This window comes from Nesoenas mayeri (genome assembly GCF_963082525.1).
Source record: "Nesoenas mayeri genome assembly, chromosome: 22".
Classification (NCBI taxonomy): Eukaryota; Metazoa; Chordata; class Aves; order Columbiformes; family Columbidae; genus Nesoenas; species Nesoenas mayeri.
The window spans coordinates 4879814-4901524 of record NC_137572.1 but is presented as its reverse complement, the minus strand read 5'-3'; the positions used below and the strand labels follow the sequence as shown (position 1 = coordinate 4901524).

General features: G+C 43.3%; 1 protein-coding gene across 1 annotated transcript; it reads left to right on the top strand.

The window, feature by feature from the left end:
* Positions 1 to 3026: 3026 nt before the first annotated feature.
* Positions 3027 to 12225, top strand: KCNJ5 (potassium inwardly rectifying channel subfamily J member 5; the record flags this gene model as incomplete). Its single annotated transcript, XM_080357895.1, has 2 exons — positions 3027 to 3972; positions 11891 to 12225. The coding sequence occupies exons 1-2, from the start codon at positions 3033 to 3035 to the stop codon at positions 12223 to 12225; spliced, it is 1275 nt and encodes a 424-aa protein (XP_080214021.1). The 5' UTR covers positions 3027 to 3032.
* Between the last annotated feature and the right edge of the window lie 9486 nt (positions 12226 to 21711).

The window sequence follows — 21711 nt, the reverse complement described above, 5'->3', positions numbered from 1 at the left end:
TGTGACTATAAGAGGAAATTTCATCTCGCGGATCTCTTTGCTGGAGGGAGCAGTGATTTACAAACTAAAGTCTGAATCTCCGTGAGATGCTTGCACGTAATTACCATTATCTGCAAAAGATATGTATGCTTGATAGCAGTGGCAGCACATTATCGGATGGAGGAGTTAACCAAATCCTTGCATAGGTACAGTGCTCCTTTTAGAGTATCTCATCAGTTGTGCTAAAGTTGCTCAGGGCAGATAAACTGCTCAGAATTAGATAAAAAACCACCGAAATTATTTGGAACAGAAAGTCTTCAAACATCCAAACCTGTGCTCAAACTACTAACCAATATTATTGCTTTTAAAGAATCTAATGCAAAGATTCACCTGCTTAATTATTTTCAATAACCATATACTGAGGTTATGCTTATGCTACCATGGGGGAGTTTAAGATTAAACATTAGGAGGAACTGTAATGCCACTGAAGCTGTCAGTAAAGTTCATATACGGCAGGAATTCTTCTGTTTTAATGGACTACTTGTAAGGTGTTCCTGACAGTTTCCGCAAAGATTTCACTTGACCTATTGTTAAAGATCAGTAGCATTAGAGAAGTGATGTTGTTGGTCCCTTGAGTTTTAGTTAAAGCAGGTTTCCCTGCACTTTCATTAACAGGCAGTCCCTCCAGTCTGCTTCACCAGAGTGATTTTTCTAGGGATTTAGGCTTTTTTGATTGTTTTTATTCTACTCGGTTCTTTTTAATATGTTTCGGGATCCTTTGGGTCTCTTTGGTATGAATCTAAAATATGAAACCTCACACTATAGCTGAATATCTTGCAATTGATTTTTCTCATACATAGTGTCATTGTAAGTGAAACTCAGCTCCAAATTGAACTTTTATAACAAAATGAACACCGTTCTTTTTAAATTGAAAACATGCAACACTCATCTATTTTTATATTTCTACACAGAGCTTGATCAAAAGCTTTTTAGGCCAAATGGAGTAATTTTAGATTAATCAAACAATGCAATCAAAGATCAAAAGTAATACTCAAGAGGAGAAAGCAAAGAGGTTCTTCTCTGTGCCTAATTCTCTTTCAGTCAGTGGATGGGATGCCTCTTTCCCTATTAAAAAGGAAAAAAACACAGCAAAACCAAACAAGAAGTGTGTGATTGTTCTGACTTGCACTTGGCATATGCTTTCCCATGTTGTGAAGTGCGAGTCAATATGTACCCTTATAGTTTGACAGCATCTGCACGTGTGTCAATAGACACGCAGCAGAAGGCAGCGGCGAGGCAGAGCGATGGGCCGGCAGATTTGCATTTGCAACAAGTAGGAGACAACGGCTGAGGATGAATCTAAATATACCATGAGCTGGCTCACAGGGGTCCTACCTTCAGAAGAGGAAGAAAGAGAGGTCGATATTCTGCCCAAATCCTTGATATTGCTGTTTGGGGAAGGGCCCAGTGCAGTGCTGGGGTTATCTACCCCACATCCAGGATGACGTGCAAACCTGATCTCTCCTAATTTACCATCCTGGCATCGCTAATCCCTATTATTTACCCCTTCCTGTGGCTGTGCTGGCTCAGCCCTGGCCCAAACCCTTAAACCAGGAACATTTGCCAGCACGAAGCAGCCTTGGGACCGCGCTGGGGACAGATGGTTGGGCTCCCTGGAGACAGGAGCCAGCGGGGCTGGTTCCAGCAACAGGCGCTGGCTGCTTCGTTGGAGCAGTGATTGATGGTGACTTATCTGAGGGCTAAGAGCAATTCTTTGCTGTTAACCAGACTTGGCTACAGCAGAATGGAAGTGGAAATTTGTTGCTTCATTTATTCATCCTGCCTCTGCTTCCTTCCCACCCACCCTTTGTTCTTTTTGAGAGCAAAAAGATGAAGCTACTTTGCTCAATCTTAAAATTGTCTCTCCCAAGATACTCTTAATTGTATCTCTACACCTTTTCTCATTCACAGACGCATAAGAAGATTAAAGATAGAGGGAGCAGTAATAGATTTAGCTAGGTTTTAATAGGATTTGCAGAGGACAATGCAGAGAGTGAACGCCATAGAGAATATTGCTCCTCTATCTTTGATATCCCTAAGGCTTCTTAGGTAGTCTTTCACAGAGATTTTGTCTGTGCCCTGCATTCAGAGTCAAGACTCATTTTTCAATAGAGCATGTGTGGGTTTTTTATTTAAAGGAGTATCTAGTCATCTCAGTAAACAGGATGTTGCATTATAACCTACGAAAATCATCGCAGCCATCTTTTTGTATTATTTATTTGTATCTTGTTAAGCGTTGTTTTGCATGTAGGCAGTGGGCTTTTTAATAGCTGTCACATCTCTAAGAGCATCCAGTGGTTTTGTCTAATGTCAGATGGAGTAGAGGGTTCTGATATCTGATTAACAGTAGCCCTGGATCCATCACACCTCCAGACACATCATTCAAGATGCTGATTTAAAAGCCTTTTTCACATTCATAGCCCTGGCTTCCTTTGGGCAGGGGCTGGTTACTTCCAGAAGGTGATTCAGTGCACCTAAACTCCATGTTATCCCTGGAGGTGCCATTCTCTGCTGACTGTAAAAGAAACCTTCATGCATAATTCAGACCGATGTGAGATTTATGTAGACAGTGGTGCTCAGCATTTCTAAGGTTTCTCTTGATATGCACCTAAAACTCGAGGCACCTAAAAACTCGTTTGAAAATATATGTTGATGTTCCTTTATTTTGCTCCTAGTTCCTATCTAAAACAAATTTTGGGTGTTAAAAAAATCTGAGGAACATTAAAAATTAAGCCATAACAAGGTTTACCTATTTCATGACTCCCAGACTATGCTCATTGTCATATTTCCTGAGGTTCCACTAGTGCATTAAGCAGAGTAACTGGCAGCTGGTTCATGGTTGAAGAGCCTGTGTATTAAATCAGTATTTAACATCCAGTTCAATGTTGTCCTGGTCTGTCACGATGGTTCAGGCGGTAAAATGAAATGGCTTTTGTCTCAGCTCTTTTCCTCTTATCTTAAACTTTATTTCTTTATACTCTCTCAGCCCAGCCATGGCCGGAGATTCTAGGATCTTCATGAACCAGGACATGGACATTGGAGTGACATCCAGAGAGCCTAAGAAGATCCCCAAGCAGGCTCGGGATGACGTCCCCATTGCCACCAACCGAACTCGCCTCATATCAGCAGAAGGTAAGAAGCCACGTCAGCGTTACATGGAGAAAAGCGGCAAGTGCAACGTGCACCACGGAAATGTCCAAGAAACCTATCGGTACCTTAGCGACCTCTTCACGACGCTGGTGGACCTCAAGTGGCGGTTTAATCTTCTTGTCTTCACTATGGTCTACACCATCACTTGGTTGTTTTTTGGGTTCATATGGTGGCTCATTGCCTATATCCGGGGAGACCTGGACCATCTTGAAGATGAGAACTGGATCCCCTGTGTTGAAAATCTCAGTGGATTTGTTTCTGCGTTTCTGTTTTCTATCGAGACTGAGACAACAATTGGCTATGGCTACAGGGTCATCACAGAGAAATGCCCGGAGGGCATCGTGCTGCTCCTGATCCAGGCTATTCTGGGCTCCATCGTCAACGCGTTCATGGTGGGATGCATGTTCGTCAAGATCAGCCAACCAAAGAAGAGGGCTGAAACCCTCATGTTTTCTAACAACGCAGTGATTTCCATGAGGGATGAGAAGCTCTGTCTCATGTTCCGAGTTGGAGACCTCCGCAACTCCCATATTGTCGAGGCTTCCATTAGAGCCAAACTGATCAAGTCCAAACAGACCAAAGAAGGAGAGTTCATCCCCTTGAACCAAACAGACATCAACGTGGGATTTGACACTGGAGACGACAGATTGTTCTTGGTGTCGCCTCTTATCATCTCTCACGAAATCAATGAGAAAAGCCCCTTCTGGGAGATGTCCCGCACCCAGCTGGAGAAGGAGGAGTTTGAAATTGTTGTCATCCTGGAGGGAATGGTGGAAGCAACAGGTAAGGACTTGTCAAAAGTCAGTCACAGTTTTGAGGGGGGAAGGGGAACAAAGGAGTGGAGTTTGGCATTAAGATTTTACTCTTAATGTCACCTGGACTGAGAATATATTGGGATTTGTCCTTCTCTAGTGACTGATCCAGGTGGGATGTTGTGGTCTGAGATAACTAGCAATTAAAAGATGGGTCCTATAGCTCATGTTGTAGTATTTCATACTCTTCTTGTAAGTCTGGGATTCAGCCGAAGGGGATAGCCAAGAAGCTGTCCATAATCAGTTAAAACTGCTCTGTGGGTAAAAAGGAACAGAGTAAAGGAATCCATGAGGTCGCTTGTTTTCTGTGATCAAAATCCCCGGTGCAACCCTTTCTCCGTTTCTCCTCCGTATTAACAGTTGGCTGTAACTGTGCTATTTTAGGTATTGCTGTGATGTTGCTTTTTAATGGAGGCTATGAAGGAAGTGCCCAAATATTACTATACCCTGTAAAACAGCATGTGCTGACACTGAACGACTTGCACGTGAGGCAGGACATGTGTTTTCAAAGGGGAAAAATACAGAAACTGCTTTTGTGACTCTTGGAACCCAGCAGCTGTTTAACAGCATAAAACAATGCTGTGTAATGGGTAGATTAGGACATATATTCAGCTGATTCCGTTTCCTCCTATGGGTGTTTGTGGCAGGCGATGAAAGAAGCATCCTATCTCACAGCTTCTGGCCCTTGCTTACTATTAATATTGTCTCTTCCTTGAGATTTGCCATTCTTAGTCTCCTAATAGCCAGATGGAAGGGGAAATAGTGTCTCAAATTCCTGCATCCCAGAGCTTCACTCTCACAGGCAGCTCTCCAGAGAGCTAATTCAGTTTGCCAGTATCGCCCTTTAGTCATTAGGTGAATAGCAATAGCTGATTGTTCCAAACAGCGCTGGTGGGAGGTGATGTATACACTGCGCCGTACCTGGGTTGTACGAGTGGAATTCCTTTGGCGTTACTAGGCAAATATTCTTTCCCAGCAGGATACTGTAGAGGTGAAGCAAAAGAAGGGGTGGGTGGAAAAGACTATCAAAGGCAAAGATTCATAACGCAAGCTTATTTTGGAGCCTAAACATTTACTAGATACTAGAACCCCCTAACGTGAACACGGAATGCAGTTCTTTGTTTGTCCAAAGCCTCTTTGCTCATCAGTGACACTATTGGATTCTGTTTGAACATCTACTGTGCTGCCTTCCCCTTGTGAAAGCTCAGCCCGGGCTGATATGTGTGCGAGGAAGTCATTACCAATAACAACCTCAGAATTAAAAGCATGGCACCGGAATAATATCGCTTTACAAATGGGCTCCTCTCCCAGAGGGATTGTACAGGCCAGTGTGTAATGATATTAAGGAGCATACATCTGTGAAAATGGATTAGTCTGGTCTCAGAAGATAGGCTGTGAAATTCCAAAATTGGAGCTAGAAGAGCCAGTTTGCATTGAACTTGGCGCAGAGTGAATCTCAGATGCTGCTGCTCTCTGATTCAGAGGCTGAGGTGCTTTTCGGAATGACATATGGTAACCGGGGTGGGGGGGTGATGTTTTGCCACGATAGCAGCTTGCAGAAGCCCAGTGTTTGCGCTTTCCTTTGTCCTCACACTTTGTCATATTGATAAAGCAGTTTGGGGATATTAATCCCTACCTCCATAGCTTAAAATTTGCTTCAAGCAAATTGTTTAGGTTCTTTTCTTCCTATCAGGTATTCATCTGCTTTTGGGCATTGTATAATTTACTTGCAGCGTGGCTTCTAGGAGGTGATACTGTCACAACCTGGACAGGTTCAGGGTGGTATAAAAAATGCAAGAGGCCATTTTTTTCCCTTAGTAACCCCTATGTAAAATGGGAATTATTCCGTCTTTACAGACAACAGCAAATCATGCTGCAAATGCATCCTGCACTAGGGAGGAAGAGACAGCTATATGTTTTTTCATAAGGTATTTTGAAAGCAGGTCAAAACGGTGATTGTCAATGTACAAATGTCTAAGGAAATGTAAATGTAATGTCTTGGCTGAAAGTGTGGATTTTTTTCACTGAAACAGCAGTTTTATAACTATTTCCAGTCGCTTTAACAACCATACACACATGACAAATGCAATGTATTGTCTCCTCTCAAACAAGTGGCTCTTCTCACTGACATTTAAGTTTAATTCTGACTCAGGGGAAGGCAAAGGTGGTAAATAGCTTGAAACGAGAACTATAGAACACTTCAAGTCATTGTTTTATTTACCAAGTGAAGCATTGTGTTTTAAAGCCATGTTTTTGTTTTCAAGTTGACTTGAAGTTTTGAAAGGATGAGTAACAACACACTGAAGAACAGCAACAAGCAAGAAACTGAACAGCCAGCCTCAAATGTGATGGTTTTATTTTGCTAAGAAAGAAAACACACTTTGCATTATTCTAGTGAGAGGGACTATTCTTCAGGGACTCCCAGCTGTTGCACCAACCACCCCATGACTGGGGTCTTCCCAATAGATATTTTAGTGTGGTTGAAGTACCGCAGCCCCACGAGAGCTTAAGAAATGCTAAAGGGAGCCTGATTTTCTGGGCGGATCTGTTGTGATCGTTGCCAAGCGAGATGAGCACTGTAAAGACAAAATCAAGATAGATGACAAGTGTCCTGACTTCCAGCGCTGCTTCGCGGGCATCCGGGAAGCAGCAGCATCACCCACGGTGCCGGCTTAATGAATTGGTCACAGAGATTACTTGAGGGAATTAATTCTCTTCTGCCTTATCTGAAAGAGACACTTGTCAAGATCAGCTGGTCGGCGTTTGACCCGCAAGAAAAGGGAAAAATGTGATGGTGGAAAAGTCTGTTTGCAAAGTGAATAGATTTTTGCTTTCGCTGCTTTTCTCCTTCCCACAGTGGCAAAAAGAAAGCAGAGCTCTGTTGACAGACCAGGCCTAGGTCTAGTAAACCCCTAGGAAAGGATAGGCATGGATACCTCTGGCTTAGAGTCGGTGATAGAAAGTGGTTTAATGATTAGAAGTAATTTGCCTCATCCTATCCCTATGTAGGGGTGTAGACAAACAGCAGCTCTTTTCGTACCTCAATTTATCCCCCTTTGCAGAGGACATAGTTAAAATTTCCTGGCAGTAAATATAGGGCAAAAAGTAGTAGTCACAACATAAGATACCTTGAAATTAATCATTATTTTAATGAGAGAACGAAGGAAGGATGAAATGACTAAATGGAGTCTTTGTGCATTCATCATCTGGTTTGGGTTGTCTTGGTTTGTTTTGCATTTTGCATATAGATAAGTTTTCTTTTCTGCAAGAAGGACCTTGCAGAACTGTTACAGAAACTGCTTATGTAATTACAAGGAAGAAAGAGACGTCTCAAGTAATTCTTTCCATGAGCTGAGCTCTCCTGCTGCTCATCTGAGGTGCATTTGCAGTCGCCATAAATACCTTGGTGAGGGGCTTAAACTTCCATGGTGTGAGACTGGAGTTCAGGTTGTGCCTGGCAGAGATGTGGCAATTGAATCCAAGGTCTTTAAACCATAAGATCCCCTTTTTCCCCCCATTTACAGTGCCCATGAGCTCCTGCACGCCTGGGGAGCATTCAGATAAATTAAAATCCTATTACTCTCCTCTGGCACAAAAATCAAAGTGAATCAAGCCCAGCCGTGTCCTCCGCTAAAGGAGACAGCACAAGTAATTGGAGGACCACGCTCCTATGGTCTAATATTCCTTTTCAAGTTGGAGGAATATTGACTTTTTGGAGGTAACAGTGTTCTGTGGGCTAATTAACATAAAGGAACTAATAAATTTTATAACTGTCCCAATGCTGATGCTAATCTGAAGACATGTATTGCTTAACTAGAGTGATAGAACTTGAAATCTTTGTAACTACTCCTTGCCATCCTAATGTACATCAGTGTGTCACTATACCTCTGAGTCCATCAGTTCTTTCTCTGTGCTCTTGTGGAGCAGGTGGAGCTCAGTATATTTAATTCTGCAGGTTTAGTGCACCCGGCACAAGGGGAAAAGTCATCTCGTGTACAATAGTGTATGAAAACAAGGACAGAGAAGTGAAATCGCTTCCAGCAGTATCTGTGTCTGAACTGTAGATACAGCCAACATGCAGCCAGCGTCCCCATGACATTTTGCCAGCAGATAATCACTGAGCTCCGTGGCATTTAAATGAGGAGAGTTAATTTTAGGCTGATGAAAAATGTTGCCTTGACAGCCCCAGGGCTTGGGATGTCTCTGCCCACTGAGAAAGTCCAGGTTTTGTAGCAGCGCTGAGAGATTCAGCTGCACTGTTAAAATGGGATCAAATTGATGCTTGTGGCGATTTTTGGGGTGGTAAATCGTGCTTTGTGGTCCCTTTGCCCTCTCCCATTAAACCACCAGTCAAGACACTGGTTATGTTTGACAAAACATGCATCCTCCAACAGCTGGAGAGAGGCTGCTGGTTCACCTCTGGATAACCAAACAGCTGCAAACGCAGTTAGATTTGGCCTGTGATAATGAAGTTTGATTCGAACCAGTGACCTGGGGCTAATACAAGACCTGGAAATGAGGAGAAATCACCACTTTTCCAGGCAGCGGCTGCTCCAGTTGCATAATGAGCAGCACCGCAAGCGATGAGACGTTCTGAAATGCGCAGCTCCCTTTGAGCACTGGGCAGGAAAGGAAAACCCGGCTCCTTACCGAGCGAGCCATCGCATCGCTGCTTTGTGTCAGCACAGCTTAGCGTGCCTTGGTCTTGGATAAAATGTGATCCCAGCTCGTTCTGATGACAGAAAAGCACCTTATTGGTGTCCCCGACACCTATTTTACACACCAGTCTTTCCTCAGTTTCTCTCTGTTCTCAAATGTAATGAAACACCTGGTTTAATACGCACATCAATATATTTTCTTTTAATCGGGTGGAAACCAGAAACGAGCTGTTTAGAAAGGCGCCTATGGCTGCATTAAACAGGAACGTGCACAAATCCTGTTCTTGATCCTGTGATGGAGGAATTCCAGCCAAAAACTCCACTCCTTAGGATTCTGCCCTAATGAAATTAGTGTTAAAAGTCCATGGAAAGTTGATTGCAGGACTTGAAACCAGGAGACAGTCCTCTGGTCTCCAGCTTTCTAAAAAGCCTGGAACTGCTTCCAGCTTGATTGAGAATTTGGTACATCTGCTTATACATTTGTACAAACTTTTGCTGATTTCAATTAAAACTGAGTTTTGTTTGCAACTGAAAGCTAAGCTGCCAAATTAAGAGATGAAAAAGCCGTAACCAAAACTTGAAAGCTGAAGATTTCACGTATCATTTCGCATTTTCCACAACTGACAGAATGAACATAATTATATTAAACATACTTTTTCATTTTTAAACCTGATTGTTTAGGAGAAAATTAAACTTCTAATGGTGTTATGATCTGGAAAATACAATGCACTTGAAAAATTAATATCTCCATGATGTAATATTTAAATTAGTTTTGAAGCATGTCTACTTAGACCGACAAAGGGGAAATGAGGATATCCTTTGGCACGGAGCTTGTTTAAATGGAATGCCCAAGTCACCAAATACCACTTCTCTGTAACTATACCAACTATCTGTACTATTTAAACCCCAAATGCATAGTTATATCTACTTAAGAAAAGGATTAAGGGCCTTTACCATAAATACTGTGATTATTTCTGCAAGAAATTCGGAGAGTTTGAAATGTTCCTTGTGCTGCCCGAAATGTCAGCGTTTCGGGTGGGTGTAGTTGCACAAGACAGTGAAGAAGAGCAGAAGCAGCAAAGTTGGTGCATGGAAGCATTTGATATAATGATTCGCTACACCCAAGATGTCCCATGGACTCGGGTAAGCAAGACTTACAAAACAAACTCCCTGAGTTTTGCGGAGAGCCCACAGCCACAAATAATAGATCTTAGCCTAGTGAATTCCTCCGTGACGCTGCAAGGTGGAAGGTGGATGTTTAGAGCCTGGAGGGCACAGAGCACATTGGACGCAAATGGAAACTGGCTGCATCCGTGTGCTCTCAATCCAAGTAAGGTTTATTGTTTCCACACCTTTTTCTGTCATTTTGTGCAGTTATAGAGGCAATAATTAGCTAGGGACATTACAGATGCATTAATTAACCAGGCTGGAGAGCACAGGGCAGCCTGCAAGGCAGGCGCTTAATGGAATTGGAAGCAGACACAATGCTGTTGTTTACTGGGTAATGCAGGAGTCGCCAAGCAGTATGTCCCTATGCAATTAAAACACCGCTGCACATGTGCAAAAAGGAATATTTGAATGGGATTATGGAGCCATTACAAGTTGTCTCATTGTGCTGGCTCCGCGTACCCCTGGGGTTCCAGAGAGCGGCTCCCGCAGCAGGCTGGAGAAAGCTGGTTATCCTTCCGTCCTTAATTGAATATTTACAGCAGGAGATGGTGTCTCTGGAGTTCAGGGTCACTGTCGGGTGCTCCCCAGGGAAGGGGCTGTTTCAGACCCTCATTCTAAGGCAGGAGCTCCCTTGGGGCACCTCAAGCCCCCGTAATTTGCAGGGACACCCCAGCTTGGCCTTGGGGACTTGCACGTGATGCAGCGCTTGGGAGGGCACAATGAGAATGAGCCGGTTCATTCACAGGACCCTCTCCTGCTCTCTGCTGGGCTTTGAAACCACTCAGAGCTTGGAGGAAACACTTTTCCTTAAGGCAATAACACTTGGAATCATTTTCTTCTTGCACGGTTGTATTTTTCACAGCAGGCTCTGCGCTCCCTGGTTCCTTCCGGAGCAGGAAGCTGGAGCGCTGTGACTAACTCTGTACTTGTTGTTCCTGCCCAAAAGCAAATATTCCTGCAGATCTTCTTGGGGGGAAAAAATTGGCTTTTGAGTCCGCGATAGAGAGCTGGAAATTTCTCAGTGTTGCATGTGTCACTGTCCCTCTTTTCCCCTTTCAAGAACCAAAAGCAACTAATACACTCCTGGCCTGATAGCTTTAAACTCAGGAAAGCAATAAGAGACAAGTAAAGCTTTCTGGAGCACTTGCCTGTGTGGGTGTCTTTTAACGGACTGTAGCAATTATGAGAACAAAATATTTGTCTGCTCACAAAGGTGCCTTTTTATTTATTATTATTATTATTATTATTATTATTATTATTATTATTATATTTTTATTTTATTTTTATTTTATTTTTTCTATTAAGGAAAGGAGTTTTCTGGTTACTCTGGGATTTCAGTCACTGAGTTGAGCTCGCAATGGTGAGAATATGTGATGTGCTCTTCCCTGAAGCACCTGACACTGATATTTTCCCCCTTAGATTTCTGTTTGTGTACTTTGGGCTGCAGGAGTTAGACTTGGAAATATTGGCCAGGAACTGGATCAAGTGCATGTTTGGAATGTATTCTGGTCAGGCCTATTTCTCACCCTCCTTGTGAGGTTGAGTTTTCCAAATCTCACCAGAATTAATTCCAAAATCACAACATAATTAGAACAAGGAAATCTTTGGAACATGTGAGCCTTGACATTGGCAGGTGATTAGGGGGTAATTTGTTCACAGTTCAGCCAATGTTGAACACTTACCCCTGCTCTGCAAAGCAAATAAATAAACTCTGATCCTTGGGGCTGAGAAGCACATTGACAAAACTCAGAAGTGCTGTTAGTATGAGCCAAGCAAGCAACACCTCAACAGAGCAATATGAGGACAGAGAGAAGCTGCTTAGTGGTACCAGTGGCACGAGGTTCAGGAAACATCCTTGAAGACACAGCGATGAGTCCGTCCCTTTGAGTGCTCAGCTTTTCATGCTAGAGCCTTTTGTGAGGCTTATAAAGCGAAGACCTTTTCTGTGTCCCAGAGCAATCAGGTACGGAGATAACACGAAAGTGCTTTTAAACGAGATGAAGTGGTTGGGTGAGCACGTAGGGAAGCTTTGCATTTACCATCTCTCTGTTTCCACCCCAGGGATGACTTGCCAGGCTCGCAGCTCCTACATGGACACCGAGGTGCTGTGGGGACATCGCTTCACTCCCGTCCTGACCCTGGAGAAGGATTTTTATGAAGTCGACTACAACAGTTTCCACAGCACGTACGAGACCAACACCCCCGTGTGCTGCGCCAAAGAGCTGGCCGAGTCCCGCCGGGAGGGCCAGCTCATCGCCCACCTCCCCAGCGCCACCCCCCTGAGCACACAGACAACCAACGAGGAAGAGGGAGAGGAGGAACAAGGCAGAGAGCCCCCAGAGTTCAGTGGAGCCAACGGGACAGCGGGAGAGGTGAAAGAAGATATTGCTGTATAACACACGGGCTGCCGGACAGTACATACCCACCAACACTTACCGGGAGACTGTGGGAGGTGACTGGGAGTAGAGAGCTGAGATTTACATCCAGATCTCTGCTGCTTCATCCTGGCGAGTCGCTGCACAGCACCGTGCCTCAGTTTCCCCTCCCCTCTTATCTGTACAGTGAGGTTCGGAGCTTTGCTCCTGTTCGCAAAGCGTTTCGGCCTCTCTGGACGAGGCTCACTCAATATGATCACTGTTAAAACTGAAATTCCCACCACTGGTTGTTTCAAAATATGTTCATTGAATGTCCAGAACTATTTCCCCCTAGAGAGGGTATTTAAAAAGTCCAGAATGTCCCATGTCAGTATGAAGAATGTGGTTTCATACCTTCACCTAATTTGTGAGTCAATGTATTGTAGACAATGTTACTGCTAAATTAAAAGAAGAGGAAAAGACAAACCTCTCTGGTATGTAGTGAAGTGTTTTGTCTCGGTGAGTTTTACAAATAGATTTTAGCATTTCCTGCAGGATCACAGTCGTTGTGATTTATTTCCTGCAAAATGTCTGATATTAACAGGATGACTTTTCCTGCAAACTTTTAGCATGTTTATCCAGTAATGGTTTTGGCTGTTGTCTCAAACTGCAGAGCTGTGTGGACTCTTCCCATGCAAGTTTAGGTCTTTCCCTCGTCCAGCCTGGATGTCCCAGTTTTGGTTCTACCTGATGCTTCAAAACAAGGTTCAGCAGCCATCCGGGAGCTGGAGATGCTCTGAAACTTCAGAGTCCTAAGCCTCAGAGGAACGGGGGTAAGAGAACAGGGAGAACATGGGAGAGGTTTCTCAGAGGGTTTGTTCTTTTCCTGAGGTCCTTACTTCTCACCCTACCTCTGTAAAATAGTTATGTGTCAAAATCCAATGTGAGACATGGATCCCAAAGAGAGATTTAATTTAGTGAGCACATTGAACTTTCTGGAATGGAAAGTCTCCTCCTCTTCCAGAATTGTCATCTCTGATAATTATATCGGTTTCCCTGCTGCTCTGCATGCAGGTGCAAGGACAATAAACCATGGGAATAAAACCACAGAATCATAGAATAGTTTGGGTTGGAAAGGACCTTCAAAGGTCATTTAGTCCACCCCCGCTGCGATGAGCAGGGACATAATAGACCCATTTATTGCTGTGGTGAACATTTAAACACAAGCCTTATGTGAGTTGAAATAGCTCACATAGATATGTCCACCCACATAAATATCCAGTATATACTACACACTCATCAGCCTCTGTGCTTTCAAAGATATTAATACTCCACAAGAAACATTTATAACCTGTAAACACACTATTCATGCACAAATAACCATTCATATTTATATAATGTACCCAGTAAACAAGCTAAAAATACATATTCAACACTGAATAATTACATCTGCCTTGTAAATGTATCATTGAGAAGCAAAATTCCCCATCCATCCACGTATATGTACCTTTACTTTCCGTTTTAATTTGCACGGCTTAAGCTTTCACTCATTGCAAGACCCGTCACTCATTTCCAGGCTTAAATTTACCCCCTCATTGTTTTCCCTCACTTGTTATTATGCATATATTCCCAACAGAAATAGTAGATCATGAAGCTGTGATAAGAGGGAATGTTATTTATGCTCAAGTAATTAATACCCTGTGATGAGCTCCATGCGTTGCCAGCCGTATCGGAGAGGCATTTTGCTAGAACGTGTTAAGCAGCGGTTGGTGGATGATGGAGAGGACACTTAATTAAGTTAGAGGGAAGTCTGAAATCTAACTAAAATCTGACTGAAATCCGTGTTTCTTGTGCTGATATGAATGCAATTCTAGAGCGACTTTAGTGGTGCTGCTGGTTTAGCGAGCACTGAAGGCCACTGTTACAAGCAAATATGGAATTTAGCTCTATTCTTTCAAGCTTCGTCTTGTAATTGAAATATTCATAAAACTCCTCATTCAGCATAAGACCACTGCAGCAATATTTGAAGGATTTCATGCTTTTTGCAGTTACAATGTGCATATTCAGCAACACTAGCCCGCATTTTCTGAGTGAAGATGCATCATATTTTTGACCCATCGCTCCTTTAATACTTTTTCCTTTAAGGCTGAATGAAATTGTGTTTTTATAATATGCACAACCATGAACTAAGGGCTTGGCCAGGAATCCACCAGACTCACTGCCCTGGTCCATGAAGGTTTTTGGGGTCCTAATCTTAACATAAGTTCTTTAACTTTACCATGGTCCTCAAATCCCGCATGGACTTAGAGCTCAGAAAAATAAATGCAGATAAAGCCAAAGGTTGATAAAAAATTCTATGAGTCTGTGTTTCTGTCTCATGGAGGAAGCAAATGCTTCCCCCTTTCTACTTTTGTCACCCAAATACCCTTGTGTGCAGCGAACCCAGCAGTGAAACCAAAATGTCTATTCCCATTGCCCAAGAGTGAAAGAAATGCACTATAGGAAACCACAGAAATAGAACAGCCCATCAGACAAAATACCTGATGAGAATCAGGATGACAACTACAACCCTCCATGGTTATGCAGATTTACCCCTGAATGAGAGGAAAAACTCGCACTAAGAGGAACATTAATGCTGGTAAAAGCTATTCGGCATTCATAACCTCCCCTCCGTGTTTGTTCTGGGTTGTTCCATCATGTGTCCGTCATTTTAATGCCAAACAAATGAGCAGCACAATCGCTACCGAATTCACGCCCCATCTGCCTCGCAGAGCTCAGCTGTTCCGTTGCCTCCCAGAATAGAAAGAGCAGAGGCAGATGCCAGGTGTGGGCAGGGAGACGGACCCTTGAACGGGGGCCACGAGGGGCTCGTCCTTCCCCGAACGAAACTTCTTGACAAACCACATCTGAAACAGCATCTGAAACGCGGGGGGGTAGGACCAGGACCTGACATCCTAGGGGGGCAGCTGGAACAACTCCCTAAATACCTTTGGATAGCAGAGAACATTTTTTCATGTGTTATTTAGTGAATCGCAGCCGTCTTGCTGCCCTGTGCTTCCCCTGGTTTTCCTACCCGTCTGCTTTGAGGCGCCTCTGTTGTGGCTGCAGGGCCAGGTGGTTATTCCTGCGATCCACCGAAATAGAGAATCGTCAGCACAAACTGAATGAATAACCCGTCCTGGTCGGCGTAAAAATAAATCTAGCCTAGAACACAGTGCTGTGCTTCGTTATATACAATATTGGCAGCATAATTGATGGTTAAGGCAATGGGCTGTGACTCAGGTCTTCTATTTTATCCCTGACTTTACTGACCCGCTGGATGACTCTGTGTGTGTCGCTTTGTTTGCTGTATCTGTTCAGGTTCCAGCTCGGGAAGGCCCATGAGTATTGCGGTTGATTTTTAGAACTGGGTGCTCACGACTGTGATTTCGTGGAGGTAGGAGCTGTTTCTTATTCTGGGTTCATGCAACAAACAACGAAGGGGGACACGGTTTCCATCGGCAGCCTGGAAGGAGCAGGAATTGCTCTGTATTGCTGTGACCGAGCCGTGTGCCCGTACAAGGAACCTGATCAGTTTATGTCTTGTTTTGATGCTTCACATGGGCTGTACGTAGTGTTCAGAGTAAGGACGGGGTTTGTACCTGGCATAGTAATTGTTCCATTTGCATAAAACATATTACATTGCCTGAGCGTTGTACTCTTCTGATGAGCTTTCTGCCTCCCCAGATCTTGTCTGGTTTGTGCTTTATTTATAGGCTCCCTTGACCTTTTCATTGCTCTGAGTTTCTCATGGATCCTGTCCTCTTTATGTTACCACCTCAGTTTTTCTTGTTCTCTTTGACATTTAATTTTGATTAACTGTAGCGCAGGTAAAGCTGCTTTTCTTTGTTTTCCACCCTGTGTTCTTTTCCTGCTCTCTAGGCAATAGAATCTGTCATTCCAGTAACACAAAGGAGAACTTTCTTTTTTGATACCTTGAGCTTTTTCCAGCCGGACATGGCAAATTAAAACTGGGTTTAAGGGTGCTCGTTCCATTTTGTGCAAAGAGTGGCAGCACATGATTTGCCTCTGGGTACGACAGAGAGACACATGTTGAAGTTTTCCAGCCGTGCTTAACATATTTGCCACACTCGTAGATGAGAAATCTCTTGTTGTTACTCATTTAACTGAAAAATCACATTAACTCAAACAGTTTAAGCAGAAAAGCAAATAAAGGGACCGTTCACAACGATGTGCAAAGCAGTTAGGAGTATTCGTGACAGACAGATGAAGAAACACTTGCATTGCTCCTTTTTATTTGGGAGGTTCCTACCAATTAGCAGAAACCTTCTTTCACTCAGATTGTGTGTTGTCTCCTGTTCTTTACTGGCTAATTATCTCATTTTTCCATCAAAAAGACAATATTCTCTCCGTCTTTTTGGTGACTCACTGTGCGTGTTTTGCTGTGAAGTGTCTTACAAGTGAATTTACAGTATACAAGCATATTTATAAAAACATTTATTGCAAATAGATCTATAGCTCATTTCTGACACTAATGGACAGTAGAGAATGCCAAAACTCACTAAAATGAAATGCTTTAATTCTGTTCAATAGAGCAACTTAATCTCCAAATGCCAAGAGAAAGCATCTCAAATAGAAAGTTTTCTGTATGGATATGAAGATGGATATATCCGATATTCAAAAATAATGGAATATTTCATGTTCCTTTTAAGTAGAAAGTTGAAAATAGATCTCTGAATTTCTCATGGGACAGTGGTATTATTTACTGAGCAATAGTGTTTTGCTGCTGTGTGTACAAGGGAATATCAGATGTCTGGAAGAATTAATGAATATCAGGGAATACTGCTTCACAACGATCTTCAGCTGATAGCTGTGTTCATTCACATACATTTAAGTAAAGCTTAGATTTGCTCATTTTTCATAAGCCTTCCTTAGAACGGATGAAAACAATCAGGCTGTGCTTTTATAGAGTGAATTTGAAATTAAAATTAGACATTTAGGTGTCATTTCAGTTGTAAAGTAGCCCTTAGTTCTGATGGTGGGAACAGGGCTTCAAATTCTGTTTAATTTGTATGCACAAGGCTTGGTTAGACAAAGTATTAAGGATCCTTAGCTGTTCATAATATTTCCTATAGTGTGCGGGGCTTTTCAACACCGTCACTAAATTAGTTCTTGGAAGCAGTTGTTCACTATATTAATGTAATATATCCCACACGTAGTAAAGCAAACTCGTTGGCTTTTCAAATGAGAGGACCCCAATCTTAATAAATATTGAATTATAGGGAATACAAGCTAATTCTTTTTCCCCAGCTGCGAGCTGCTCCGCGTGATGTATGGTACAAACCGCGGGCGAGAGGAGCAAATTGAAAACACCACCCCTGTGGGTTCCCTTATTAGACTTGAAGCGACGGTGAAATTCGCAGGACACAGCTCATTAAAACGGGGCTGCCAACCCGTGACCCCACGCTGGAAAACAGGCTGTCGCTACGAAAAACTGGGTAGCTGCTTATTAACCCGCTCGTTACCAGAGGACATTCTAAAATGCATCTTTATGAGAATAGATACGCATGGAAATGGAGCTCGTTACAGGGCCATGGGTTAAACAGCTGCTTTTTTCATCACTGAGATGTTTAAACGGTATTTGAGGATATGGCCCAATACTCGCAGTGGGCTCCTTGGGCCAGGCAAGTGTATCCAAAGGGCAAAGTTTTGTTGATAACCTGAATTAACGATCTCCTTGGAGTCCGTGGTGTTGAATTCTGTCCTTTTAGTTGCTTTGTAGGTGGAAAACTTCAGTGGTGGGAGGAAACATCCTGGCTGTTGTAAATCAGCATAGCTCCATAGCAGCGTCTGAAGGCAGATATCTGAGGTGCTGAGGGCATAAATCCTTCAAATTCGTGTGCAATATACACTATCTAGGGTGCTTTTTGTTATGTTAGTACCAAAGCTGATATAGTACAGCTTGGTACTGAATATTTAGTTATGGGTTGTTTGCACTGGAGGAAAGAACAGGATTATTTTTCCACAAACTTCCTCCAGTTTCTAGTAAATCCCATTCTACCTGAAACTATCCTGTAGTCTTTGAGTCCGAGGGGGTTCTATTTGTTTTTTCAACTGAATATAGGTTCTAAATCCATCCCGTTGTAATTCTGACATAAAGAAGCAGCCTTTTCTTGATCCAAATTGATTTGCTAATTCAATTCTTACATAGTCTGCTGATTGTTACGAGGATGAAATGATAGCCTTTGTAAAATGACTGTAGAATAGAGGCCTGGCTCAGAAATGTTTTGTTCTTGTATCAATGGTTTTAGTAAATGACTTGAACTTTACTGTGGCTCATCTCGTGTGCTGGGAGGCCCTGATCATGCTGAAAAGGAGAGGTCTTTTTGCACAAAGAGCAGAAAAGAAGGTACCTAGACAGGAGGGAAAGAAAGAAAGAAAGCAAAGAAAGGAAGAAAGCCAGGAAAGTACAGGTTTATTTTTAGGAAGTGTTTATTCTTAGTGGTAAATCGCAGCCAGGCTGGATTCAGCAAAGCGTTTGCACACCATGTTCTGATATGCATCCAGATACCCTTCAAGAGCCCAACATAGCGGCCACAGGTTGGCCCACCCTCCATTAGCTTTGGTTCATCCCAGGAAAAGTGTCTGATTGCTTTTGCACCTATGCTATTAATAACCGAGGTGGAAGGGCAAAACTGATAGGTTTTAAATACTAGAAGCGTTCTTTAAAGTCAAATTAGATTTGGCATATACATTTATTTCCATCTCAATGGAATTTGTGGTCCTCTTTCTTTAAATAGTGCACGTTCCAAAGATGTAGCAGGAAGTTACTGGAAAAACTCTAAGCTGATATCAAGTGGATTTATATTTCTTACCTAATTACCACTAACGTGGGTGCTTTGGGAACATTTCCAAGACTATGCTTGGGTGGGTTGTCACATTTTGCCCACATCTTAGTGAAGTTGTAGCAAGGTGAAGGACGGGAATGATGTTATGTCCTGCATGGCCATCCTTAAGACTTGAGAATGAACTGAGAAAACCTGGCCCTTCATGCTCCTGGTGATCGCAGAGTGAATCGTTAGCACAGCTGGCAAAGCAGGAAGGTTTGTTCAGGAATTAAATTACTAGTTTGTGATTATGCGCCTTAAACTTAGTTCCTCGTGTCATGTATCAGTGGACACATTGACCCCTTGCTGGAAGGTTGTGCTCCCACATAGAAAATGGCAGGAATTGGATGAAATAAGCCCAAGGGATACAGGCCCTTGCTGAGCAGATGTTCTTCTTCTTTGGCTTTAACTCCAAACTGTTTATAGAACAGAGAAGGGAGAACCTGGCCAGCAGTTGTGCAGGAGCGAAGACACTCACCCCTTCCCCTTGCAATGGGCACGAGTGCTGACAGCAGCTCTGGCTCCTGTTTATTTCGCTGTCCCTATGGAAGCACATGGCTGGCCAGGGGAGGAGTCCTTTCACACCTATCTGCAAGGTCCTTGAGAGGTGCTAAGAGTAAACGAGGTGTGAACAACGCGTGGAGTGGGCACACCCAGAGGTGTGAAAGCATTGGCTCAGTAAAAATAGCAGCAGGCTGTTGGCAGCAGGAGGTGTCTCCAAATGATAAGCCCAGCAGTGACTGACAGGAGTTGGTGTTTTGTTTTATTAACGCATCAGTTTGGGCTTCTCGACCTTATGAGCAAGGACAGAGAGTTTGGCAGGACAGGTGAGTTTCTAATTTGTTCTTTAACACTGGAACAAATGCACCTCTCCTGATTCTGTATGGAACAACCCATACCAGTTTTTAATCCCTGTTTATCATTTAACATGCTTAATTGGAATACAGAATAAATGAAGGATTGCTGGCTATTAATGATCGCACAGAAAAAAGCAAAGCTCTGTTCCTGTTTGAGTCTGGTGGGCTTTATTACAGAGGAGCTGCAGCTCTCTGAGTCCCCAGCATATCCATCCAGACAACCCTCTTTAATCACCCGTTAGCACTGGAAAGCTTGTCTGTGTGCTTGGTTTTAAAGAGTGATGGTTCTTTCCGGGTGAAATATTTATAAATCAAGGGTTTGGTTTGGCTTTTTTTTGTTGTTGGTGGTTTTTTTACTAAACAATAAATTGCAGCATGGGTTTGATATGAACATCCCTCATGTCTACTGTCATAGCATAGATTGCAATACTGCCTTCAATCCCCAGATTTCATACATTCCCATCCCATAGAGATCAGCATATTGCAAGCAGAAAGCGATTTACCAGACAAGTCACGGTATTATTATATGATATATGGCATATCTGATGTAAATGTAGCTGAGTGCAACAGAGAAGCTGGTTTTGCAACACAAAGAGTATTAGACTAACAGATCTGATATTGAAAAGATAGATATTTCCTTTGGATTTCAGCTACTGTTCATTTTGCTGTCTCACTCCACCAGCTACTCGGCAAGCTCTGACCTTCCTCCTTTGCTGCCACAAAGGCTAAAGCATAACATGGAATTACAAGTATCACCAATTTTAGGCTCACTTATACAAGCTACTGAATGGGCAACCAAGGGTGGGGAGGGACAGCAAGAGCGAGCCCAGCCCTGGGCCTCTGCAAAGCCAGGGGGTTTTTGCCACTGGTTTCAGATTTGGCCCGATGGGAGCAAACACTGTGAGCGAAACCCCAGCCGCTCCATTGCTGAAGATGTACTTGCTTAAAAGCATTAATAGAGCAGCTAAATTTAGAGCGCAGCGCTTCTGTTTCATTAAGAATTCTGCTTTAGTTCCGGATAGACTCCACAGAATCTGTCCCCAAAAAAGCCCCACGCGCCGTTCCGCCTGGTGCACAGCATAGCAGGACCTCGTTTTTAACATGGCCTTGGCTAACCCATAGCTGCTCCGAACTTGGTGTCTTCTCCAAGTTCATCCTCTTTTTTGGAACTTGAACCTCCGCTACCCTCTATGTGCCACGGGGCAAACGTTGCTCAGCTGAAACCACCAAAAAGAGTGATAAGTGTCCACTTGTGATGTTTGTTGGGAAATAGTCTTATATCTGTCGACCTTCACCCTCTTGTGCCTCAGTTTCTCTTTTGCTGCCTCCCTCTCGACTATTCTGTGACTTTACTGATGCTGATAAAATGTTAATGCTCATCAGGGAGGCATTAATGGAGCTGGTTATTGGTTAAGCTTTCTCCTTGTGTGTCCGGGCTGTGGAAAAAATTCTCCCTGTTGCTCCCCGTTGGTATTTTTTCAGAGCCAGTCACGTCCCCCCGGCTCGACAGCTTTTCCTTGGGGAACCACCACCGTCTGTCTTTTCCCTGGCAGGCCATGCAGGAGAGAAGGTCTGGGGTTTAACAGCAGAGCTACACAGGCACCCAGAGACTAAACTCCTTCCCCACCTGGGGCCCCAAGTCACTTGCAGAGTCTCCGCACGCTGTTTCTGAAGCACAATTACTCCTGGAAAGAAGCTATCTGAGTATTATACAGCACAGGGCATATTTTTAAGGCCTTTTTTTCTTCCTTTTGTCCCCCTTTCCAAGGTCTTTCTCTCTTTGA